Source organism: Amblyomma maculatum, chromosome 11 (assembly GCF_055883805.1).
Source record: "Amblyomma maculatum isolate TAMU_Amacu chromosome 11, ASM5588380v1, whole genome shotgun sequence".
NCBI lineage: Eukaryota > Metazoa > Arthropoda > Arachnida > Ixodida > Ixodidae > Amblyomma > Amblyomma maculatum.
This window is the reverse complement of record NC_139354.1, coordinates 114,590,780-114,617,911: the sequence shown is the minus strand read 5'-3', so window position 1 is coordinate 114,617,911 and position 27,132 is coordinate 114,590,780. Positions and strand designations below refer to the sequence as shown.

Here is a 27,132-nt window from a genome sequence, read left to right as displayed (position 1 = left end):
CCGGCTACAGCAGCGTGTCTGACCCCTGGCAACCATGGCAGAGTTCTCCATCACAGACTTTGGCTTCAGATCCGCGCACCACACGAGCAGCCAGCATGAGTGTAGAAGACCGGGACTAACCAGGGGAGCTTGCCACAGGGCGAGGATTCTCGACAGAGCCCTCCTGTCCTGAAGACTGCAATCACAAGGCGGGGCATTCTGCCAAGAAAGCGTCCATGAAGCCGCCACGTGGCCACGTTATCCGACAAAAGAAAGACGTTCCTCGGCTCGGTACACTTCTCAGCCCTCAGGTGTCGGTGGAATTTACGGAAGTGTTGAAGTTGAACAGTTGAAGTGTTTCAATTACATTTGTATAAAGGGAAGTTGTTTTTTGTAGCAACTGTAAAACGCTGTAAGGATAGCATTGTCTGGGAGGGTGGAATGTAGTGTTTGGCTGATAAGAAAACAGCCAGCTCATGGGTACGTGTTGGCATTGGGGTGCCGCCCCCTTGTCACCGCTTTGTATCTCAATAAGAGCGCACTGCACTGTGCATGCCACGAGCAGTCGATAGCCAGCATTAGCTCAGCCGGATCACAATAACCCTCTCTCTCTCTCGGTTACAGCTTGGCTGCCATGGCGTGCTTCTTCCAAGACACGGCAATCTTAGTCTGCAGTTCTCCACAGGAAATCGACTGCTACCTGTTAAGGAATTCGTGGTTAGTGTTCAATGATGGCTCCATAGCGTCTGGTGACAGAGTCCAGCCCCCGTCGGTGTGCGCCTCCCGGTTGGCATACGCTTGCGGGTACTGCGCCGGCACATTGGTTCCATTTGTCAGTCTCGTGGTCTGGTGTCCTCGTTACAAATAATCTTGAGAAAGCTTTTAACGCCTTGAGGATGCAGTGGATATTCGTCCACGCTGTACCTTCTACACGCTTCTTGAGAGCCCGTATTATTTGTGTAGTGGTCTCCTCGCTCTTGTGTGTAAACCATCACCGTTGCCCTACCCTAGTTCCTTTTAAAATGATAAAATAGCTACTCATGATTATTATCAGCAGTTTGTTTCCAAATTAGTACTGATCTGCTAATTACGTTGGAGGCTACTTTCGATAGCGATTCGAAATTTCGACACATATACCTCCAACTATATGCTGTTCATAAAAATATAGCTGTAATATTAACATTAGTAATAATTGGTTCACAGGAAAGGAAAGGCGCGGTACCAGTCACTTTATCTGTGGAGACCGGCCTCGCGCTGTAAAGGAAGAGTGGAAGGAGGAATTGAAAGCAGAGAGAGTTGTCATTGTGGCTGCAGGAAGAATGAAAGAAAATGCACGAGACTGCTACTGACTCTGTAGATGAGCCAACTCCGCTGCCTTGTTCGGGCAGAAGAGCGAAAGTACAGAAGAAAGAAAAAGAAGTAGAGAAAGACGCGCGCCGCAACAGCCATCGTCCACCATTTAAGCGGTGGCGGGTGCAATGACGGCCTACAACAGATAATTCGGAGGCTGGCTAGTCCCCACCACAAGCGTACAGTGTCCGTGTGATTGTCCGTGTGGCAGTTTACTCATGCGCTTGTACAAATGTTTTGTCTTCTGCACAGACTTGACTCTCTAAAAGCTTGCATCTTCTCATTTAACACTCGTAAACTGTTTGTAAAAGTTTTCAGTCTTGCGCAAATGAGCTTCAAGTCAAGCATATACCCTTGGTTCAATTTCAGTAGTTCACTTGCCTCAACAATGTCAGAGCCGTCTGAGAAGCTCGTTGAATGACGTGCTTCCTTTTTATGACGTCCATGCTGTCTTGATGAAGCCCTCTTTGTCACTGCTCCTGGTATCTTCCTGGAGGGTCGTATTCGTTCTTCTTGTAACCTTCAGGAAAGATAGATGAAGGAGCTCTCATTACCCTGCCGAGTTTCAACACCGAAATATAAAGAAAACAGGGCGAACACCAGGCCGCTTCTGTGTTTTATCCTCGACTATAACCACGGCTGAGGACCGCCATGATACAATTGGCTAGTTCGTTCCCGGGTTGCGGCAACACAAATTCGTTCATGACGTCTCGGCAAATGACTTCACCGTGTCATGACGTCATAGTCACAGTCGTTTGTATCGCCTAGTCATGACTAATGGCTAATTAGTACTAGTTTGTCATTACTTGGTACTGGTTAGTGATTAGTTAGTACTGGTTAGTCACCAGTTAGCAATTAGTCATTAGTCATTAGTACTAGTTAAGATGTGACATGATCGTGGCCGGACAGTGTTATGGCTTCGAGTACGACCCCTTGAAGGCTTATGCCGTAGAAGCGCTGTGTCTGCCACGCTAGTTTCTGTGGACATCTGAACGTTTAGGGTTACCATAGAGTCCACACGCCGGCGACTAGATTTTCGGGTAATGGAACTAGTAAAGCTTTCGGTTTAAAAAGTTTCGAGAGCACCGCAGAACCTGCAGAACTCAAAACTAAGCAAGCTGGTGGTATTGAAGCATAAATTTCAATAAGCCAGTGTAGGCCGTGATCTTTTAGGGCAAAAGCATTTCTAGTCATATGGAACACAATTCCGTAAGAGAGTGTTGCGCGCGAGATATAGATCTGTCATATTCCGCGAGATTCCTCGAGAATAGTTCTTGTCTAGCGTTCCTGTCACACTTGAACGCACGTCAAGAAACGCCTCGTGACAGGAAGGATGGTGCACCGCCCAAACACACTTGCCGGAGAGTTCAGGTAGAACGAGAGAAAGATTGTTTACACGTTATGAAGAAGCACTGAACCAGAGTAAGGGGGTATGCCTCAGTTCTCAGGTCGAGCCAACGTTTCGACAAGTGGACTTGTCTTCGCCTGGGCAAAGCGATCACCACTGGCATGGGTTTAAATATGCTTTTGCTTCTGAAGAAGAAAAGCTGGTGAGGGGAAGGGTGGGTGAGGAGAAAGTAAGTAAAGGAGTGTGGAGAGGGAGGATGGGTGAGACTAAAGTATGTCATGGAGTGAAAAAAGAAAAAAAAAGTGTTTCTTCAGTATGTATTTCTTAGCCTGGAGCCAGAGATTCTTTGGCCTGCTAAAGAAATAAAAACGGCAGTACCAGGAAAAACCGCAGTACCGGGCGGATGATTAGTCCCCACCTAAGCAGGCTTGGCGCAGATACACTTTCTTACAAAGGGACAGGCTCTGGAAAGGGTCCTGATAAGGAGCATATCCAAGGGGAACAATTTTTAAACTTTCTGCAAAGGAGGGGGGGGGGGGTGAGGACAAAGCCACAGTATTATAACCGCACAGTCAACCACAACTGACATGCCAGAAAGAAAAAAAAGTTCGAGATCAAACTGAAGTAGCAAGCGATAAGGAGGAAATCTGTTTGGGAAACATGTGCAGCTTATGATATTGCGGAGGGGAATAGAGTGTACGTGGGCCGTAAATAAACTGTACAATTGACGCTATGTGGGATTGATTTCCCGAATAGTTATGGTGCAGAGGGAATATACTTAATTTAGCGTTCCTTTAGAGATATTTATTCCTGCTGGAATAAAGCCTGCCACCGAATTTTTATCTGTTGTAGGCCGTCATTGCACCCGCCACCGCTTAGCTAGTGGACAACGGCTGTTGCGGCGCGCATCTTTCTCTCTCTCATTTTTCTTCTCTACTTTCTCTCTGCTCTCCGCAAGAGGCAGCGGAGGTGGCTCAGCTACAGAGCGAGTAGCAGGACCGTGCATTTTCTTTTCCTTCTTCCTACAGCCACAACAACAACAGTATGAGCCAATAAAGGCTTTCGCCTTAACATTCTTTACTACTGTCGCTTCGACGGGCGCCCCGCGCGTTCCGAACGTTCTGGGAAACTGCTTCGAGCGAAAATGCTTCAGCAACTCAATACAAGCTTCTTAGGCGTCGCTGCCTACTCCCTTCGTTAGGTTTGGTGCTGCACAGCTCTGCGTTGACTTTATTTTTGGGTTCTTTTTCTGAGCTCAAGTGTGCGATGGTCCAGTATTGAAGCGCGACCAGCATCACCGCTGCTTGAAACGAGAATGTGGGGTTAAGCAGAAGACTACGCTTGACGTGGCGCAATATGGGGTGGTGTTGTGTTCCTGGGTGTCGCAGGGACTATGACACGTGTCCCAAGGTGCGTGTTTTCGCGTTTGCAAAGCTACCAGAGGAGTAAATCGTGAATTAAAGCCATCCCGCGGACGGATTTCACACTAGGCGTGCATTCAAAGGTGAGAAACTGAAGTTTATGCCGTGCCCATCATGTCCTGTGTGCTCGACCAGAAGGACAGGAAGCGCTTAAATAATGTTTGACGTGAAAAGACTGGAAGTCTAAAGAACTTTGACCAGGGCAGGGCAGAGATAATGAACTGAAGTATGCAGTAGTGTGCTGGACTGCTTAATAACACGAAAATTATGTAATAGTGTGTCCGCATACCGGCAATAAGTTACTCCATATTTTTCATAGATTGCGCAGGTTTATGAACTTTATTTCCAAACAATGACCTAATCAAGAAGCTGTCACACTTCGATGCAGCAACAGGAAAGATTTTGACAGTTGAAAGTGAAAGGGTTCATCTAGTTTCGAATGCCGTACCATCTATCTTTCCGAACTGTTCAGCTTACGTGATAAAGAACCACACTCAACGGGAATCCCCAGCCTCAAAACATGCTCGACGAGGCCTTGAGCAGAGCCATCAGGAGATCTTTGGACACACAAAAAACGTAGAGCCAAGAAATGTGATAGCATCCATTTCAAGACCTCAAGCACAAACTTTCTACAATTGGACAAAGTGATTTCTAGGCCATCAGTGCCAACAGTCGCTGTGTAATGTTCCTACGCATCGATGATTATCCTTCGCCACATTTTTGGTTTTCGTTACAGCATTTGCTGATCTGTCACTTTCAGTGCCAGCAGGCACGACCAAATTGAATTCCTTATCCTGCGTAGGGGCAGTTCTATAAGACGTACGTGACACTGGTATATTGTAAAACCATTTGTACAAAAGCATTTGCGACACTATTTCAGAACGCTGTTTACAAGTTTGAAAGCAGCCTTAGATATTGGCGATGTATGCCTCGGAGGTGCGAAAAAAAAAATATATATATATATATATATATATATATATATATATATATATATATATATATATATATATATATATATATATATGTGTGTGTGTGTGTGTGTGTGTACTCGAGTGTAAGTCAAGCTCCCTAAATAATTACCGAACGCAAAAACTGACGCGCACCTGGGTGTTATTCTAACAAGCAGCCGCGACAGATTCGACGCGAACGACAGGTGGCCGAATGCAGCGGCCAGGGTGTCCTAAGGCAACTGGCGTGACGTCACGGCTTCCGTAGAAGGACCTTGAAAATAGTCATTAGAGTGTTCGTCCATTAAGGTTGGCGTGATATCACATTTCTCGAGCGTCGACATTAGTCGTAATTCCGACATCTGATTTTATTTTACCTTTACATTTATGGCTCTGATTATATAGGTAATCATACTTTTCATTTCAAATTGCCGATGAACATATAATCAGGGTCAATTTGGGTAAAAAGGGAAGATACTTGAATACGGACGTTGAATCGGATAAAAAGAGTCGGCAAACGAATACAAACGCGGCAAATGGGAACAAATAGTCTTATAATACTTACGCGTCAGCGCGCTTAAGAGGTATAAAGTGCCTTCAACATTCGTTGAAGGCACTTTCGCGCTGTCGCCTACTATCTCCTCAGTAACTCCAATAATTGTTTTTCATTTTTTGTTGCGGTAATCAATACTTTTCGATTCTTACGTGCGTTATGACTAATGACCAGTGCCTGATCTATAAGCACAATATACATAGGAGATCAATACTTTATAATTACGTTAGCTTAATTGGGGAATAAACTGAAATTCTACAGGGCATGAAACGCAAAATGAAGCTAGACCTCTTAGTGATGCAACTTACGGAAGCTTTGCGAGGCGCATACTATCTTGAACTTATTAGTTCTGTAAGTGAACACCCAAAATAAAGCGCAGTCTAAAATTGAATATGAACACCTTTAAAATACAAGATAATCTGCCATGCTCTTTCAGTACAAGGTGAAAACGTTTCTGAATTATTTTGAACCATAAACATGCTCTTACGAAGAAAAATATTCACATTTGAAAATCTTTCAATAACGCATTTTTACATGAAAGCAAGCGCATTTATTTCTGATTTGAACTATAGCGTTGGCATTCACGCCAAAAAACACGCTCAATAAAACACAGCTGACTTAAGTTAATTTTTCTTCATCTGGGAGTGGACTTTCTAAACCCTGCTCGCATTTGCGACAACTGTGTTGCATAAATAGGAGCTCTGCATCGACTTTGTCATTCGCGCTTTGCAAGGCCTAGGTTGAGACTTGGGCCTGCTCCCGGCTCTCATTACCAACACTAGCGTGCGTCATTTTTCTACACTTATAATAATGCGCCCTAACCAAACCTGTCACTCTGCATAGCAATTGCAGTAGTCTTGGCCTTTACTGCGTGAGGACGTCATCGCTGGCTGGGCAGAGCAACACTAATCTGGCGTCATTTTATTTTGTTTGAGATGCCGTCTCGTCATCTGGTGTTTCCCACTCTCTGACGTCTCTGCGGCAACAAGTGACGCCTTCCCAGGAGCTGACTCCGTGCCGGCCGTTATAGTGCTCGTTATCGTCTTTCGAGCCCAGTGAAGCTTTATAAGGCCGACAGAAGTTTCCACGCGCATTAAAACATCCGCTGCATAGCGCCGCGTCTACTGACAGGACGTCCTCTTGATAGGAATGAAAGTCCCAGTTATGAACCTGCAGAAGAAACAGGCGCTCCTCATTTTTATTCTGATTTGTACTTTCGGAACAGGCGGCTCAGGTGAGAAAACTGCGCCAGCTTTTTTGTTCAGCGGGGGTGGCTTTACAGTCAGTGCTCACACTTACAGTTCCCCGAGCCAGAAATCACATTAATGTCAGTTACGGTAATGAAGTAACTAAGCTATTCATATCACTGTATTACTATTCCCTGCATAACTTATCCCCACGCGTATCGATTACTTAAAAGCATGATGCGATGAGAATGAGTGCTAACTGAAGAGCACATTGATGCTGCAATATACGGATACCAAAATTTGACGAAAGACCACTGAATAAGAACGACTGCTGTAAGCTAAATTTCTGTAATGATTATTGTCTTGATGCTTATTACCTCGTTAGCTACCAACTTAAGGCACCATTTATTGCCTGCATTATCAAACCCAAACCCTCCTATTTTGTAACGTTGATTTAAAAGTATAAACGCCGAAAAATAGCACTGCTGCCGGAAAACTATGCGGAGTCAGCAGCAGCGGCAGCGTTTAACCGCATCCTATTGCTGTGAGAGTACAGCTCAAAGACTGTGCGAACGAGATGCAGGTACTTTTTTGAAGACAAATATCTGCCTGTCATGAATAGCAACTCTTAAGAGCAATATGAATGCTTCCTCCCTGGTTACCACAACCAGCGATCCAAGTGGCGTGCTTCTTCCGTAGTAATGTACAATTTCGCAACAGCATTTTAGTGAAGTATTAGCGTAATTTGCAGTGCTGTTTAGACGTCGTGTAGACAGTATCGAAACGGTGGTGCTGGTAGAAAACATAAAAACAAACTTTAATATATTTGCCTGGACGAATTAAAATAATTTTGGGTCAATGTTATGTTGTAGATTACCATGCGTAGATAATTCGTAAATCTAATAAATAAAGAAGTAAAAAAATAAGCAATCATTACTTAAAAACTTCAGTCCTTTTCCACCATGAGCAACGCCGAGTGATCGTGATGCGTGAGATATCTTGAAGAACGCGTCTTCGACTAACAATAGTTTTTTTTAAGACAAAACCGTGAAAACATTCTGCGTGGTAAGGTTGGATTTGCACTTTTTGACGGCTATTAATTGTTGCTAATATTTAGGAGGTTTTTTCTCAGAGATGAGGTCTTTCAAATGCTTGAAATAGTGACAGTGAAAAAAAAGCCTTTAATGAGGAAGACAGAGCGATGACAGTTCTGCACTGGTGCGACGGAAGTTAGAAACTATGACATATCTTCAAAGTATACAGCACAAACAAACACACGGACGTGAAAGTACTTACAACTAGTGCAGACAATCTGCGCTTGTGTGTGTGCACCTTCACTTCCTTGTTTTTGTGTGTGCAGTATACTTTGAAGATATGTTTGATCCAATCGCCCAACAATGCACTTTTTTAGAAACTCTTTCAAGCCGGAAACTAATGCTTTAATACTCTGGCTCCAGATAAACGCACCATATTACGCTTTTGAATGCTTAGTAGATTTGCAGCGCTGTAATTTTGCTGAATATTGAGACATTTCTGTTTTGATATCATAGCTTTGTTAAGGGTTCTTATGTAGACAGCAGGCTTTCTAAGCTAAACTGAAGAAACAAGCAGCCGGCTACTTATGTAACGATGTAGTGTTTATAGGGCTCTTGTTTGTGTGGCAGTTGGAGACTAGTTGACAGCATGCGACACTGCTTATACCCGTTATAGTTGGGTGTGTGTACAAGACTGACAATGTTCTTCGCTATTGCTTTTTGCGGAGCCTTCGCTTCAATAATTACAATACTAATTGGGGTTCATTAACTAGTATGACCCAGGCTGTGCTTTCTGCGTGCATTTTGCAATACAATGCAAAACAATACATTTTACTCCCCAGTTTCTTTTCATACAAAATATGCTGGTCAGCCCAAGCAGATAGCACTTGTTGGGTGGCCTGGCAGCCAGTGAATACACCTTTATTTTCAAATACATAAATTTACAAAACCAACATCAGCATTATCCCATCGTATACTCAAAAAAGAGGAGGGGGGGGGGGGGGGGGCGGTGCGAAAAGAACGGTAATATTATTCACTTAATCGATTCAAAGGTGTACAATAAAGACAGTTCATTTCTGCATAAATATGCAAAAAACATCGGTTAGCAGTATCCTACAAAACCTGGCAAAAAAGCAGGTTCCCAATGTCAAGTAATAGTAACCACTTATTATGACCAAACATACATAAAGACAGGTCATCCAAGTAAAGCCATGCTCAGTTTTATTCATGCATTGTTGCTAAGCACCATTCTCTAATTTTTTTTATCATTGTGCTTCTTCGTTTAATATTCGACAGGTTGTAGCTCAGTTCGTTAATTATGGCGGGACATAATACTTCCTTGTCTTTTTAGCATAGTTTGTAAAAACTCTTGGCGTAACATATGTTTCTGGTTTTCTTAGTGTTCCGTCTTTTCTGATAGTTGCTTTGAAATCACACTAGAAGTAGTGCCGCGCAAACACGGAAAACTGAAACATTTCACGCGTCTTTAGTATCCTTGGCTTAAAACACTTTTCCTTTGAAGAACCCTGATGTAGGCCTATTCCATAGGTGATGCTATTTTCTATTCTTTTGATGAGCTTGTTGATCATTTGCGTTTTGAATTCTTGGCATGTTCCATGTAAAGTTACTCTGTATCACAAAACAACTACACAAGCGCTTTACATATTATGATTTTCAAATTAAGAGGCTTTTTTCAACGCTAATTGTGGATAAAAGCAGCACAAATTCATAGTGTTTTACGTACATGCCTTACATGGTTATTCCAGTTGAAGTGTCCATCTACAAAAATGTATAAATATTTTGCAGCTGACTCTGGTTCCAGTGACGCATATTCACATCGAAAACACGTAGAAGCATTTAAGTACGAGGATCTGTTAACTGTTAGTGCTACGTGGATTTTAAAACATAACAATTTTGTTTTACGAAGATTGACGAATTTGGAATTTTCTTTATACCAGCCCATAACTTGATAAATATCATTTTGAAAATGGGGAACACCAGTCTCATAATCCTTGGTATCGAGTATAAGCGCTGTATCATCTGCGTAGTGAAAGATTTTAGAATTCAATGGTAAATCACCCCAGTGAGTAAGAGATATGTTGAGAAGCATTGGTCCTCAAAGTGCTACCTCGGGGTACGCCATATGTCGTTATTTTATAGTCGCTAAATTCACCTCCAATTTTAACACGCTGATGTCGATTGTAAAAGTAGCTGGAAAGGAACCTGTTAAACGGGGGTCGAAAGCACAAGCTATTAAACTTCGTTATCATTAGTGTATGGTGAACAGTATCGAAAGGCTTTGTCAGGTCCACAATTAGAGCTAAAGCGACACGGTTGTTTTCAATCACATTCTTAACGTAATCAGAAATTGCTTCCAAAGGTGTGACGGGGTTTGTTTTTTCGTGAATACATATTAGGCTGGATTACGAAGAGAATTTTTTTTACATAACGAACGCATCACAGATGGAGTATATTTTTTCATTATTTGCGCTAAATCACACAAAATTGCATTTGGTCCGTACTTGTTATAGCCGTCTTTTTTTGCTCTTATAGTGTGCCCTTACAATGGACACTGAGTTCTTGAGGTATAATGCCGGCTTCAAGTATGCCTTTTATGACCTTTAGCATTACGTCTTTCAGCTCCCTGAAATGAAAGACTAGGTTTCGAAAACGGATCTTATCTATTCCTGTGGTTCGAACAACTTCATTTCCTGCATGATATTCCAAAGTTCCGCTTCATCTGTGGGTAGTAGAAAGGCCGTGTGTGTGCACGCGCTGTGGTTTGTATTAACTCCTGTTGCGGTCGTTCTTTCCACCTATATTTCTTACTGATCTTACGAACGAATCGTTGAATGAATCACTCCTGCATGCTTTTGTTTGAAAAGCTTTTTTTTTTTGTGGTATCTTCTATGCTAACTTGTTTCATTCTGCCCATAAATTAACTTCCTATTTTCCACTTCACACTTCCGTCGTGCCTATTCACAGCGAATTGATGTAAGTAGTATCCTCTTTTTACCTGCTTATTTTGCTGTGACAAGATTTCGCTATATGCGCAACTCCCGTCTTTTTTCTTCATCTCCTGGTTTTTTCAGGCACCTTTTCCAAGCCTGGACTTTTAGGTAGCCGAGCTTCATTCTCTCTTTATTCATCCATATATGGTGACTATTCCTTTGCTTCAATGTGACGCAACTAGTCACATGGTCATATATGTCCTAAAATATTTCAACTATTTTTGGTAAGCACTTCGGTGTTGAAGAACTAATAGAGAGGTCCAGTTAAAATTCCTGATTAGGTTGACAATTTCTAATTGCCTCTAAAATGTCATAATGTGTGATTTTTTAGTCATTGTTATTTTGCTCTGAGACCATCACGGCTACTATAATATAATGGTCGGCTAATTTCGGATTGATCACACCTGACCTCTATGTCTGCTTTTCCAGCCTAAGTACAATTTGATCTATGCATGTTTTTCTGATTATTTGTCCCAAGTACTCCTCTCTAATGCAGGCATTTATCATATTGATCAGTCAATATTCCGCTAATAAATAGGTGCACAGCGTTTTCTGATGTAGTAATTTTAGGCGCATACACTTTCTGTTTTAACCAAAGCATTAGGTTATACGCACACTCAGCAAAAGTTTTGCACGTTTCTCTAAGTGCACCCTACACAACAATAGCATTTTCATAAACAATTTTAATTCACGCTACATGCATATCGCAGTAGCTTTTTTTGCCGCTTCTTTGGCCCTGACTAACTTAAAAGAAAATTGGCTTAAAATACATCAATTGTTGATGGTATCTTATATGCTAACTTGTTTCGTTCTCCCCATACATTCATTTGTATTTTCCATGTCGCACTTTCGTTGTGCTTATTCAACAGCGAATCGATGTAAGTAGTATCCTCTTTTTACCCGCCTTATTTTTGCTGTGACAAGTTTCGCGACATGCGCAACTCACGTCTTTTTTTTTTCATCTTCCGGTTGCTTCCGGCACCTTTTCCAAGCCTGGTCTTTTAAATAGCAGAGCTTCATTATCTCTTTATTCATGCATCTATGGTGAGGATTCCTTTGCTTCAATGTGACGCACCTATTCGCACGTTCATATATGGCCTGAAATATTTCAACTAGTTATTGTAAGCATTTAGGTGGTGAGGAGCTAATAGAGACCTCCAGTCAACATTCTTGGCTAGGTTGACGATTTCGTATTGCCAATAAAGTGTCGCTGTGTGTGATGTTTTCGCCACTGTTATTTTGCGTTGAGAAGATCACAGTCGGCTGATTTCGGATTGATCACGCCGTTTTCCAGCCTAAGTACAATGCATGTATTCGTGATTAGTTGTCTAAGTCCCAAGTTCCTAATGCAGGCATTTAACATGTTGATCATTCCATTTTCCGCTAATAAATAGGAGCACAGCGTTTTCTGATGTAGTAATTTCGGGAGCAAATTCTTTCTGTTTTAACCAAAGCGTTAGGTTTGACGTTCACTCACCAAAAGTATTTTATTTTCTTAAGTGCACCATGCACACCAGTAGCATTTTCATTATTAATTTTAATTCACGCTACGCGCATATCGCAGTACCTTTTTTTGCCGCTTCTTTGGCCCTGACTAACTTAACAAGTAAATTGGCTTAAAATACATCAATTGAACGAGACACATTAGTAGACTTCAAATGACTGTCACTTGTCTTCATTTTACAGCAAGTGACACAAGCGGGCCCACAAGGGACACGCTCACAAGACTGCTTCGGTACGGTGCTACGTTCTTAAAGCTAGACCCGCTGGCCCTGCCTGATCAGATGTTGGATTTCGCATTTTTCGGCCGAGTGGTGCTTCTCGAGGGAGAGCTCAACGGCTTGCGGACGCTGAAGCGGACGGGAACAACCTTTTTCTGGGCAGAAGAAGGCACGCTAAGCGCCAACGTAGACATTGGAACGGAACGACTGCGGGTGAACTATACAGCATTGCTGACACCTGCCAATTTGGGCCACATGGTGGTCTACTTATCCGCTGGGGTCAACGCCGCCAGGGTATCGCTGCAGATTAATGAGTGAGTACGATAGGTGATTTTATGTGATGTTAGGAAGATAGTGAGAGACCGGAAAGCGTGGCGTGACATGGTCAATAGGGTCACGAAGAGTCGGACACGACTGAACGACTGAACTGAACTGAACGATAGGTGACTTTTTCCATTGCTTCGCAGTATTGAAAAACTGCACCAAAGCTTGCTATCAGGCCTTAATACACGATTGCAGTGAGCGAAGAGTTAGGCTTACAATTATATTGCTTACGATAGTCAGTATAAGTGTTACAAATCTTAAAAGAGGATTTTAAATGCTATGTTTTACTGGTCTACTAATTTATATTTTTTCATCATATATTTGCTCGCGTGTAAGAAATCTTCGTGACGTTTCTTCAGCGTGCATTGGATGACTTTTAAATCTAATATACATCTACACCTAGCGAAAGTTTATTTTTTCTTTGCTTGCGAAGAAACCAATACATTTGGACGTAGGGAAAATGCAGTGTATTTCAGAACACAGGCGCTGAACGTCAAATCTATTGTTCGAGCAACACTTCCGACTTTTCTATATATACTACAGCACTGCTAGCGCAATTTTGTTGGGCCCCCAGCTCTGCCTAAGCCCGACGCCTACAGAGAGAACCCGGGCTTCGGGATATTGAGGTGAAAGCCTTTAGGGGCTCATTCACACGGCGTCCATCCGTCCGGGCCTTGGAATGGTGTCAGCTGTGGCCTCTCCTCCTCTCTCCCGAGCAACCTTCTCCCCCGGTAGGAAGCGCAGCTTCCAGTTACCTGATACGGTCATCTCGAATATTTGGGAAGTTTGTACTCTCAAGCCTTACGCAGCTAATGGAGGGCGCCATTGTGAATGGAAAAAAAAGTTGCTGTAATTCCAGGCTCCATAGCTGAGCTGTGCATTCCGTTCCTCCTCTGCCGAAAAATTGTCTGAGGAGTGAGCTGGAACCGAGAAACAGGCCTATGCAACCGGTTATAGTCATCGAGTTCTTGACACGAAACATAAAAACTGATGTGTTGATTGCTCGAAAACCCCTAGCGTATACCCAGAACTCAAACGACCTTGGACCATGCATGCCTTGGCTAAACAAGCCTTTGCTTGCAAAGAAAAAGGCTTCACAGAACATAAGTATTCTTGAGCAATGCCCGCTCTTGCAATATGGCAGACCATTGGCATAATTGTAAAAGGCTTGACACGTGATGGATGCGTGCCGCATTTTGAAACCAGTGTTCTTTCTGCTCACCATTGAAAAATTCATGTGCAAATTGAATGATGCATCTGGTAGCAATGCATCATCTGCCACGCGTCATATGTCAGAACTCCATCAGTCACCATATCTCCGGAAAACATTGCATTCCTTGAACGTGCATGATCTCACTTTGTCTTGCTTGTTTTTATGTTATAATCTATCACAATTAGTGACCCCTAGCTAGACAAATGTCTTATTTTGTGTGTTTATTTGCCTTTTTTTGGGATAAATTCTGGTGTTTGTTTCCAATAAACGTTTATATGTCATTGAGCGCTTGTGCTGAGTCGTCATAGCCTGTGTTTCCTTTTCCTGCGTCGTCGTGTTTTCGAACCAATTAACAATGCGGACGTATATTGCCCTCGAGCTCGTTATCTAGCTCGCTCTTTACTTTGTGCTTCTCCTCTTCATTGTCTAGGCAATGGGGCGCAACTCGGAAGTCAAAGTGTTCGCAGAGTGGGAGCTCATTCAAAGGTCCCTTTCAAGGCGTCCCGTCATTACAAATGAACTAATAAAATAAAAAAAGCGAGGGATTTGCGCCGCAGCGCCATGCTGCTACTGCTGGTGGTGCGGAGGACGCTTGTCAAGCTCGCAATCACGAAGCAAGTGTAGAGCAGAAACGTTGTGCGTGCCGCATATAAAGACCAAGGTGGGGCTCGTTGGACATGAAGGCTTCAAAGACGGCGCCGGGGACCAAGGACAGAGGGACGACCTTCAACTCTCGAACATGAGTCTCCAGTGAAGTTCGTGCTTGGAGGACTGCTCTGGAGCGAGCGCGCAGCGGCAAGCAGCAGCCGTGGCCTCCAGCCACCCTGTCACGCGGAATAATTACCTAGGACAACATATAGTTTAAACAATTTGTTTTCTCATCTTTTGCACAATTGCGTTTTTACGAAGCCTTCGTCGCTTGAAGTGCGTGCATTGTGCCCCCGTTGAACCACAGGATAGAGAATTTATGTCACAGAGCCCTTAGTTTATCAGCTCGAACGGTAGCGAGAGAGTTAACTGCGCTTTGCGGTATATCGAATGAATACGCTAGGAAAGCAGAAGTTGTTTTGATATTGACTAAGCTATTGCAAATTAGCCGAAGAAGAGGAAGCGCGATCGCCGTTTGAAGAAGACGCTGGGGCGGGCGGTCCTCTCGGCGTTTGTGGGGCTCCTCGCCGTCGCGCTGGTTCCTGATGTTTTGCTGACCTGTGGTAGCTGTTGCCATCCTCTCCTTCAGGCTAGGACGTAACATGATCACGAAGATTCCGTGGTTATAGGACACTCGGCCGCTGTGCCCGGAGAAGCTGGTTTGGTATAGGGCTCGGTGGCCGAGTTTCAGTGGGGAAGAGATGCAAACCACCCGTGTACACTTTTGTGGCAATATACGCACAGACCCCACGTAATTTAAATATGTTCGCAACCCTTCGCTATGGCTCCTCTCACAGCATATATGTATGTCGCCCTATCCCCCAAAATCAATTTGTCTTGAGATAACCGAAACAAGTTGGTGCTGGATCAGTCATGACATAAAATAGATCTTACTTCCTCACTTCAGTGGTTAAGAGGGAAGAAGAAGATATTTCGCATGAAAAAATATCGCAGATTGTATAATCATGCGGTCTGCTGGCACATGTCATGAGTTCGTTTTTGATTACCAGTATTAAGGCGCCTACTCACGAAAGGTTACGATATTACTTGAGGTTCAACGTGCAATATTAATAAAGTTCAAACGTTTTCAATACATTGACTGCAGCTCAGAGTCGGCACTCATGAGCACATAACATCCGTAATTTTATGCAACCCTACCCGTTTAAAATTCAATCAGCCCGCCAGTCACGGAAATCGTTCAGTTGAATCTAGTAAAGGTGCCCGTGTTTTGGGGTAAGGAGAGTTAATTTTTATAGCAGCCCTGGTTTGCGAAAATTCACTGGGCTATAGACCCTATTCACTATAATGTTTAGCAGGCGGCGGATGTGGCAACCATGTAATGCGGAGACGCTTTAAGGTTGGGTGGTTCGAAACTAAAAAAGCGCCTACCAGCGTCCTCCCTGCTGCGCGTCGCTCATTTGTCGGACACTTGAGACGCCGTTTGGAACGCCGTCTAACCAGAGCTCGGATTTCACCGACGCCGTGTCATGATTCGCCGTTGGCCCTCCCTCTCTCTTTCTCCCTCTCTCTCTCTCTCATGTTGCGTTATACGTTCATGGTTGCCAAGAGCCCCGCCGGGGTGGTGCAGTGGTAAGACGCCCGACTTCTGTGCCGGAGTACCCGGGTTCGAACCCGACCTCGGCGGCTGCGTTTCGATGGAGGCAAAACGAAGAGGCGTCGTGTGCTGTGCGATGTCAGCGCACGTTAAAGATCCCCAGGTGGTCCAAATTACTCCGTAGCCCTCCACTACGGCTCCTCTTTCTCTCTTTCCACTTTCACTCCCATCTTCCTCCCTTCCCTTACGGCGCGGTTGCGGTGTCCACAGAAAACAAGTGAGACAGTTACCGCGCCTTTCCCTTCCTATAAATAAATCAGATAAATCAGATGGTTGCCAAGAAGGCTGCAATCACGTCGCGTGAATAAGCTCTATACGTGTCTACTGCGTCAAACCGTCAACGTGGACGTTTATACGTGTTAAATGAAACATCAGTAATTTGGAGCAATTTATAATGTGCTAATAATAATAATAATTGGTTCACAGGAAGGGAAAGGCGCAGTATCTGTCATACTTGCTATGTGGACACCTGAACCGCGCCGTAAAGGAAGGGATGAAGGTGGGAGGGAAAGTGGATAGAGAGAAGGAGGAGCCGTAGTGGAGGGCTACGGAGTAATTTCGACCACCTGGGGATCTTTAACGTGCGCTGACATCGCACAGCACACGGACGCCACTTCGTTTCGCCTCCATCGAAACGCAGCCGCCGTGGTCGGGTTCTAACCCGGGAACTCCGGGCAGTAGTCGGGCGTCTTACCACTGCACCACCCCGGCGGGCCAAATTTATAATGTGCGCAGGACATGTAGTACAAAGAGAGGATAACCGATGGTCGATTAGGGTAACAAATTGGATTTGCAAGAGAAGGAAAGCGTAGCACGGGGCGGCAGATACTTAGGTGGGCGGAGGAGGTTAAGACGTTCGCAAGGATGAAGTGGAAGCTGCTAGCACAGGACCGGGTTATTTGAGGATTGGGAGAGGCCTTCGCCCTGCTGTGGGTACAGTCCGGCTGATAATGACGATAATGTCCGCTAGATTTAGAACAATTCTGCCGCAAGCACTTTGAGTACTCTAAGCCAAAGCACTCGTGAACGGTAATGAAAAGACCATCGACGGCCTCATGTCAGCCTCGTTATTTGCGGAAACCGGAGTAACCTCTCCCTCTTGAAAATCAACACCTCTCACTTGCTGCATCCTCCCTGAAGACCGTTAAATTCGACTTGCAGAAAGCTTACAGAGCCCATTCGAGTTATTTTGAGACACAATATATGCCTGGAACAGAAACGTTTTGATGTTGGTGCGATGAGCTCAAAAAAGATAAACACATATATTTGGTTTGGTTTTGGGGTTTAACGTCCCAAAGTGAACTCAGGCTATGAGAGACGCCGTAGTGGAGGACTCCGGAAATTTCGACCACCTGGGGTTCTTTAACGTGCACTGACATCGCACAGTACACGGGCGCCTAGCTTTTCGCCTCCATAGAAAAGTGGCCACCGAGGCCGGGATTCGATCCCGCGTCCTTGGGAACAGTAGTCGAGCGCCCTTACCACTGCGCCACACCGGCAGGGCGCGCGCGCACACACACACACACACACACACACACACACACACACACACACACACACACACACACACACACACACACACACACACACACACACACACACACACACACACACACACACACACACACACACACACACACACACACACACACACACACACACACACACACACACGCACGCACACACACACACACACACACGCACACACACACACGCACACACACACACACACACACACACAGGCCCCGCCGGGGTGGCGCAGTGGTTACGCTCGACTACTGCTCCCAAGGATGCGGGATGGAATCCCGGCCTAGGCGGCCGCTTTTCGGTGGAGGCGAAAAGCAAAGCGCCCGCGTGCTGTGCGATGTCAGTGCACGTTAAAGAACCCCAGGTGGTCGAAATTTCCGGAGTCCTCCACTACGGCGTCTCTCATAGACTGAGTCGCTTTGGGACGTTAAAACCCATAAACCATAAACCAAACACACACACACACACACACACACACACACACACACACACACACACACACACACACACACACACACACACACACACACACACACACACACACACACACACACACACACACACACACACACACACACACACACACACACACACACACACACACACACACACACACACACACACACACACACACACACACACACACACACACACACACACACACACACACACACACACACACACACACACACACACACACACACACACACACACACACACACACACACACACACACACACACACACACACACACACACACACACACACACACACACACACACACACACACACACACACACACACACACACACACACACACACACACACACACACACACACACACACACACACACACACACACACACACACACACACACACACACACACACACACACACACACACACACACACACACACACACACACACACACACACACACACACACACACAGGCCCCGCCGGGGTGGCGCAGTGGTTACGCTCGACTACTGCTCCCAAGGATGCGGGATGGAATCCCGGCCTAGGCGGCCGCTTTTCGGTGGAGGCGAAAAGCAAAGCGCCCGCGTGCTGTGCGATGTCAGTGCACGTTAAAGAACCCCAGGTGGTCGAAATTTCCGGAGTCCTCCACTACGGCGTCTCTCATAGACTGAGTCGCTTTGGGACGTTAAAACCCATAAACCATAAACCAAACACACACACACACACACACACACACACACACACACACACACACACACACACACACACACACACACACACACACACACACACACACACACACACACACACACACACACACACACACACACACACACACACACACACACACACACACACACACACACACACACACACACACACACACACACACACACACACACACACACACACACACACACACGTCTCTGACAATGCGACTCTTTTACTTGCAAAAACGTTGTTACTGCATAAAATAAGGCTACACCTGTGATAGTATTCAAGTGCCAAATTCTCATGACTTTGTTTGCTTTCTGATAAGAAGGCCTTTTTTATTTTTTTTTCTTCTTATCAATGCTTGAAATTGTAGAATTCCGCGCAGTACCTGATTCTAGCTTCTTTTATTCTCAAAGCTTGCACGATCCTCTAGTTGATGTTCCGCACCTTCGGCTTTTAGCCAGCTAACGCTTTCTTTCGGTAACCTCATTATTCGCAACCTTAAAATCATTTTCTCCATGCTGACCCAATTTACCGGTATGCTGACGCTAGCTTCAATACCGGTTTTCGCGTATCTGACAAATCAGCATTGCAAGTTGCTCGAGCAAGGCACAGATACTCATCACGCGAGAGATATTTCGCAAGTAACGAAGGTGCAGCTATAAGTGTTTTATCTGGCTGGCGTTGCGCGTGATGTAATCTAACATGCTCAAATTGAGGTCGGAAAGCGCTCAAACATGCTCTCAACGCATACATAATCATAAAACATGCAAGCTTAATTAAAGGTGCCCAAATAGCACTTCGCATTTTCATTGTAAGTACGTAAACTCAAATTGGACCCGTTTCCTCTCTCTCCTAAGACGGCCCTTGTTGCTTGCGGAAGAACCAAATTCAGTTTTCATTCAACGGTTCTTAAATCATGAGTAACGTGCACATCTGTAATCCAACTACAGAACAGCCTTATTCATCTACTCCATCTTCCGAGAGTGGCGCCAATAGCCTTATAATTATACCACTAGAAATATGTTATCCATTTATTCTTTCTTATTCTAGGCTGCCTCTTGTGAAGTGCACAAAGCTCTTTACTCGCGTTAGAGCTTAGTGTGCAATAGACCGGATTGCAACGGGCGTAGTGTGACCCAGTGTTGCTTAACTTCCCTTCTTTCTTTTTCAGGACAGCTCCTGGACAGCTTCAGCTGGCGAAGTTCTCGATAAATCAGCTCGATGGACTCGAAGTCAATGTGCGCGCTGCTAAATACGGCAACGGCTTCTTCAACAGCATACTCCGTCGACTTACCAAGCTGTTCAAAGGCACCTTGAAGAAAAAGGCCAATGAGATGATTATAGAACAAATTAGAGGCGCGCTCAAGAAGTTGAACCTAATTTTGTCACAGCAGACGTAAGCTTCTATTTCGCAGATAGTAAAACTCAGCAGCCTTTATGTCTGCTTTTTCGCATCATTTAAGGAGAAACAAAATTGTACCCTTACTTTCAATGTGTCATTACAACAGATACGATAGAACGAATAGGCTATTAAATATTTATTAATATAGGTGATCTGTTTTACCTACTGTGTATGCATTGAATGTTTCAAGTCACACAATGATCTCTTATTTTTAGACCTAGCACTGACCTTCTTATTTTAAGTTGTCCCATTTCCCCGTGGCATTTTTCGTGGCGTAGGCCAAAAGTACAGCACTTAAAAATTTTTCAGTTATTGTTTTTCCAATTTATTTTTCCACACTTCTTAAAATGCGCATTAGTTTGAGCGGTAGGCATGGTCAGAATTCACTTTAAAACAAGTCTCGCCAACATGAGAGACAGGCACAATAAACAAGCGGAAGTCAGTGGAAAAAAAAAAAGGGCGAAGTTCCCGCCCCTTCAGTTCACCTTGCATCTCGTGTGAGTTAAGTGAACCACTAATAAACTCACCCACCAAGAAGTACTTCTAAGATGCAAGGTCAGAATTTTCTCACAATACGAAGCAGTATTATTCACCATATCCAGCTACAATTAGTTTCAGCCGCTAATTTATTAATAACTTGCTTCTGGACTCCGTGAAGGTATTATGAGCATTGGGAAGTTTTATATGAAAGTGTAACATTAATCTAAGATATACACTTCGAAATTCCTTACTACTGGTCAATACTTGATATATAATCCCCTTCCGCCCCCACTCATGGCTCCGACGGGTAAGGGAGTCAAGAAAGCTTTCAAAGGCCTATTCTATTTTTTAGAGCGCAGCTCTTTGGCGCCCGTTCCTGGGTTTCGCGTCGGCCGCGTCGGCCTCGTAACCAGCTCCGCCCCCCTTTCATCCCCCCAGCTCGAGCCGGCGCTTCGGCAACCCAGCCTCACAGGAAAAAAAAAAGGGGGGGGAGGGGTACGCTCAAAGGCGAACGATGGGGGCAGGAGCGCGCGCCACAACCGGAGAACATGAGGAAAGGAGAGGAGGGGGGGTCACCGGAGGCAGCGCTAGCAGCGACTGGGTTTTTGTATCAAGTAGTAACTTGCTCAATTTTTCCGCGGAGCTCTCGCTCTTTTTGCTGGCCAGTATGACATAGGAAATTCCTCTCAAAATATCCAAATGCAACAATTTCAGCAGACCACTTTCGCAACTCCTTAAGGCCAGTCGTTTTCTGCTACTAATTTCTTACAGGCGAGTAGAGTTCTTCGCGTCGTCAGTCCGTTTAAGTGCAAAAACAACTGCCAGATTTTGCTGTGCCGCATAACTTTTCCGACAGTTACCTGATAAACGTCATTTGTTAATTTTAGCTTGAATTCGACGAAGGAGGCCAACGCCATGAAAGAAAAATAAACATCAAGCCTTAATTGCTTACCTTTTTGGTTCGACTTTGAAAGCTGATAATAAGGTTGGGGCAAAGTATACGACGAATCTCATTGTTTTTATATTTGAAGATTTTGGGTTCTTTCAGCAAAATCAATTTTTGTTTCATTCACTCATTATCCACACTAGCGTTAATTTGCCTACGTCATCCTCCAGGAAGCCACATTCTTTTCGAAAAAGGGCAAGTATTTAGCTGGCTGTCGTTCTTTACATTATCGAGAAATTGCCTATTTTAAAATAGCTTCATTTCTTGATTACAGAGAACAAGTATTCGAGACGATCGATAACACTGCGTGGAAACATTTTCGGTTCTCCCGAAAAATGTATTTTCTTTTAAGTTTGTCGACCGTGAACGCAAACTGCTACAAAAATATTATTTCCTTTTTATTTCTTTCAGAGGCACTGAAACTCATGAATTCTGCCCATTACCAGTAGAAATTCTTGATGGATATTAGCACTTTGAGCGGTCGCGGCGAGTCAACACAAAGATTGAAATCCCCCAAAGGTTACAAAATCAACAAGGCTGCATATACTAGCTGAACTTCTTAGTTTAAAGTTTCGTCATGCTAATAACATTAATTCATACAGTATTTAAAATTACCGAAATAGGAAGAGCCCGTGAGAGGACAACTATGACAAACGAACTGAAGATAGCCACATTCCCATAATTTTGGTTTCAAAAATAATGAAATATTGCACGAAATTATAATCAAACTAAAAAACGGTTTTTCTGTTGTGAAAATGTTTGAAATTTACTCAATAAAAATGGGAAATAGTGTTATCTTTTTGTCAAATCTTTGCACGTAAATGTACATCTTTTGGAAGGGGTACGAATAATTCCCACTGTACTTATAGCATTCGCAGCCGTGTGGTTGTGAAAACATTTATATTGTGACAGAGGTGAATATATTAGTGAGTTACGTGTCTTAGACTGTCATCTTCTGTATTAAAATATCTTTTTCATGTTCAGCTAGAATGCATCTTGATCGGAAATCAAATGCGCACACTTCAGAAAAACCGAACAAAGATCTACAAAAACTGGCGCTGCTTACCGCCGCTAATACGTTGATTTTATGAGACAATTACCTACAAATAATTGTAATATTAGTTATGAATTATAAAATGGCGATTCTCTTATCTTCTTGCTTATCACAAGGCGCGGTTCAGATGTACGTCCAGAAAGAAATATTTACTCCGTTTTCCTTTCCCTCATCTCTCCTTCAGTACGAGGGCTGGCCCTAAATCGGCTTTCTCTCTCCTGCATGACTGCGCCACCACTGGCAACTCTCGCTTCTTACTCTCACTCTCGATTTGCACAAATGTCTTTGTACAATTTCGTTTACTCTATATCCCGACAGAGTTCCGCGCGAGATCTGTGCCGAGATTTTCTGCCGACTAGCGCGCCGCCTCGCGGGCACTTTCCTTGGGGACTGCGGGGCAACGGTATCGCCGCGGCCGCGCCTGCACGGTAGACACATTTAGCTAGGCTTCGAGCGCTAGGTAAAATCGCCAAAAGTATTTCTGTCGCACGGTTGCGTTGGAGCAAGTTCATTTACGTCATCATACAGTTAAAATTGACTTGTAATTTATGGGATTCAGTTTTACGCTCACGTAAACTGTGCTGGTGCTCATCACGCTGCTACGCTAATGCCGTTCCGTACCCTATACTGGCGATAAAACCTCTGTGAACAATAGCAAACATTATTCTTGCGTATGCCTCGCGTATAATTTCACTCCCAATGCGCTTTCCTTCCTTCCTGCCAGCCATTTCAAACCTCAGTAATTAAGCTGTGGTGTCGTTTGCGTGGCGTGTGCCATCACATCAACAAAGCACCGATTTGTGCTCATCTGAGATGACAAACAGGCAAATTTTGTTCCGCTTTATTTATGAACACCGCCGCATTCGGGTCGTTTCTTTTTATTCCTGGAACTATATAGCGCCTATCAAATTGTTGCGCCTGCATGTCAAACATAATGCATCTTTTTGTATCGTGCACGTTCTGACGCGGTAAAAAGTAAACGGAGCACGCTTTTTTCTTCTTTAATTTTTTTTATGAAAAGTTTGCCACAAGTCATAAGTTGAGAAAAGGGGAATGGGATGCAGGAGATACAAAGTTAAAGGACGGAGTGAAGTCCAGTTTCACTAAGGTAGTCGCAGAGGTTGACGGTGTAGTGGTTGTCCATTGTCCACTTCTCATAATCACAATCGCGGTTCCACTGCAGGCCCACCTTCATGAGTAGCAGTTGTCTAACTGTAGCCGTTGCTGGGCACGTCCACAACACGTGACGCACACCACAGGTCTCAGATGCAGTATCCCAGTGAGGGCACCTGTCAGTCACTGAAAGATATTTATCACGCCAGCGATGACGTTCAGATGGGGTAAGAGCCGCCCCTGCCAGAATCCGGCGCACTGATACCTCCGAGTAAGACTACGCGAGAGAGGGCCGTGTGAACACGCAGGAATGAGAGCGCGCGTTCGCTGGCGCAGAACTTGAGAATCAGAAACGTGGGACAGGAACGGATCTGGGGGAAGAGGGGAAGGTGGTGGATCGTCTGATGCGTTTACATGCGTCATAGCATCTGCTTGTATGTTATGTGGATCGCGAGCATGGCCGCGAATCCAGTGTATGCGAATAGGAGATGGGTACTTTGAACATAGCAAATGTATGGACTGTGTTATTTGGAATGTGCGTCGAACGGCCTTAAGCTGTTTAAGGGCAGTGAGAGAGTCTGTGTAAAGATGAACTGAATTGAATGTAGGAACTGGTGGAAGGGAATGTATGGCATTGTAAATTGCTTGAAGTTCCAGTGCCAGAGGGGTGCACGTATCCGCGGTATATGTCACGTGAGTGTTGAGATGCGGATGAGAGGGACTGTACACAGAAGTAACTCCTCGCTGTGCAGTATGTAATGCATCGGTATACAATATGCACCCTTCAGGCAGATGTGCGGATGATACCGATGGTGAAGCAGTGGGGCGATTGTCCATGAGCTGATAGTACGACCATGGGGGTAGAGTCTTTAATCATTGGAGTTCTAAAGACTGTTTGCGAGCTCTGTTAGCCATCCGCTGATCAATTAGCTCACTGAGCGTATTTAACTGGGCGTACTCCTGAAGTACTGGTATGGGTGTTCGACGGGGGAAACATGTTATGGCACGCATAGCCTCACAATTGATAGCCTCAACAGAGTCCCAATGTCTGCGGATGAGACGTTGAAACTGTGGCTGGTCAATTATACGCGGCTGGAGGACAGATCTAACACGCTGGCGGGCCGTGTGAGTACGCGCGCCGCCAGAGCGCATAGCTATGCGACGAATCAGACCTAGAGTAGCGTGAGCGAACTTACGGATGGCTGTCAGCTACGGGGTGCCAGTCCCAGAGGAATGAAGAAGAAGACCAAGAATGCGAACGGTTTGTGCCTGAGGAATCGGGGTATTATCTATTATGAAATTTACAGTGGGAGCTTTCCGTAAACCAACTTTATTTCCAATGCGAATGAAATATGATTATAATGCGAGAGAGTTATACCCAAAGGAGGGAGGCGAAAAGTCAAGGCATTCAGCGCATACTGGAGAGCCGCCTAATGGACAGACGTATCTGAGTGACAGCACCATAAGGTTATATCATCGCGTACGCAAGCACGCAGATAGAAGGGATGGTCTCTAAGGCTCGAACAAGTGGAATAAAGGCCACATTACATAATGTAGGAGCGAGAACTGAGCCCGGAAGCACCTCACTATTTGAGGGGATGGGACCAAAGGGCTCTCCATGGACACGCACACTGAACGTGCGATTTGTTAGAAAGGAGTGAATGGAGAGAAGAAACGTGTGAGGTAGACAGAGTTTCTAGGTATACAAGAATGGCTGAGTGAAAGATGTTATATGCCTTTGTTATGTCTGTAGCGATCACGGTTCTAACAAGATGACTGTGCGGAGAGTGGTAAAGCACGTCAGCAGCCAAAGTAGCAAGGCCGTCCTCCGTTCCTATTTGCGGGCGGAAGCCGATTTGGGATTCTGGATAACAGTCATAGAATTCCAACCACCACAATAAGCGAGCGGCGATTATATTTTCGTAAAGCTTGCAGATTGTAGGCGTCAGGGAAATTGGACCAAGGGCCGAGGGAGATACTGGAGGATGACCTGACTTCTGTATTCGAACAACAATAGAATGCTTCCACTCGTCCGTCATGACACCAGAATGCCACGCATCGTTGAATATATCAAGCAGGGTCTGCAAAGCAGTCCCTTCCAAGTTGAGGAATAAGGAAGGTATACCGTCGTGCCCGAGAGCAGAGTTAGATTTGAGGCGTTCAATGGAAACAAGTAGCTCTGCCATGGTTAGGTCAAAAGTAATCTCATCGGGGGGTTCGGTAACCGGTAAGCATGGTGGAGGAGTCGAGGCGGAATCATAATGTGGAACAAGCTGTCTGGCCGCCTGTTTTTAAAATGTGCCCTCATCCGCATTCATCGCAAGGCGAATGTCTCTGTGTAATCGGAAACTTGAGAAGAGTGCTCTGCGGCGTGAAACACTCGCCAAATTTGTCGATTACCCTGCTTGGAGGACAGGCGCTCACACCATGCTGCCCAGCGTAGCCTTCTTAGACGCTTTGCATAGCGCCGCGCACGTGCGGTAGTCCGGTGAAGAGCGGGGATAGCCGATGGGTTATCGGCGTGACGAACAGCACAAATGATCCGCCTGGTGATGCAAAGCTCAGATTCAGGAGGTGGATGTCCGGGTTTGGCTCGTCTTCATTCACAGGGGTGGTAATCGTGTGGGACGCAAGAACAGACGAGACAGTAGGCAATGCTGACGATGGGTTGACTTCAGATAAGCGTTTGCCAGCGCTACAGTCCCATGATGTTATTCGTATGCTACGGCGTATTTTACGTATGCGCGAAGGAGTGAGAGAGATAAAGATAGGACTGTGATCACTACCCCAGGTATCTGGTGTAACAGCCCAAAGACGGCTACCGGGACCTTACCACCAAATCAAATCAAGTGAATAAGGCCCACCTTGCGGACAAGTAGATGTATGCGGGTGGTTTAAAAAAAATGAAAAGAATTATCTGAAAAGCTGCCCTGTATAATTGGTTTGGTTTTGAGGTTTGACGTCCCAAAGCGGCCGTTGTATATTTGAAACTGGCAGTCTTGGTATGTGCGATCCGGTAGTACACGTCAGTTCCCTTTCACTTGGACAAATATTGCTCTCTCC

At 44.8% G+C, this 27,132-nt stretch overlaps 1 protein-coding gene across 2 annotated transcripts; it reads left to right on the top strand.

Moving 5' to 3' along the window:
- The first annotated feature begins 6,680 nt into the window (after nt 1–6,680).
- On the top strand, nt 6,681–22,697 carry LOC146174721 (uncharacterized). Of its 2 annotated transcripts, XM_084583922.1 has the most exons (4): nt 6,692–6,832; nt 10,912–10,938; nt 12,517–12,865; nt 20,246–22,697. In XM_084583922.1, the coding sequence occupies exons 1-4, from the start codon at nt 6,748–6,750 to the stop codon at nt 20,472–20,474; spliced, it is 690 nt and encodes a 229-aa protein (XP_084440048.1). In that variant the 5' UTR covers nt 6,692–6,747; the 3' UTR covers nt 20,475–22,697. The 2 variants fall into 2 exon arrangements, with proteins under 2 accessions (XP_084440049.1, XP_084440048.1); XM_084583923.1 differs by lacking the exon at nt 10,912–10,938 and having other exon boundaries at nt 6,681–6,832.
- The last annotated feature ends 4,435 nt before the right edge of the window (nt 22,698–27,132 follow it).

Bases quoted from the DNA above. Each gene is read 5' to 3' on its own strand.
- LOC146174721 (XM_084583922.1), top strand. From the start codon at position 6,748: ATGAAAGTCCCAGTTATGAACCTGCAGAAGAAACAGGCGCTCCTCATT. The intron at 6,833-10,911 runs GTGAGAAAACTG...TGGTTTTTTCAG, and splicing joins TTTCGGAACAGGCGGCTCAG to GCACCTTTTCCAAGCCTGGA. The intron at 12,866-20,245 runs GTGAGTACGATA...TTTCTTTTTCAG, and splicing joins GTATCGCTGCAGATTAATGA to GACAGCTCCTGGACAGCTTC.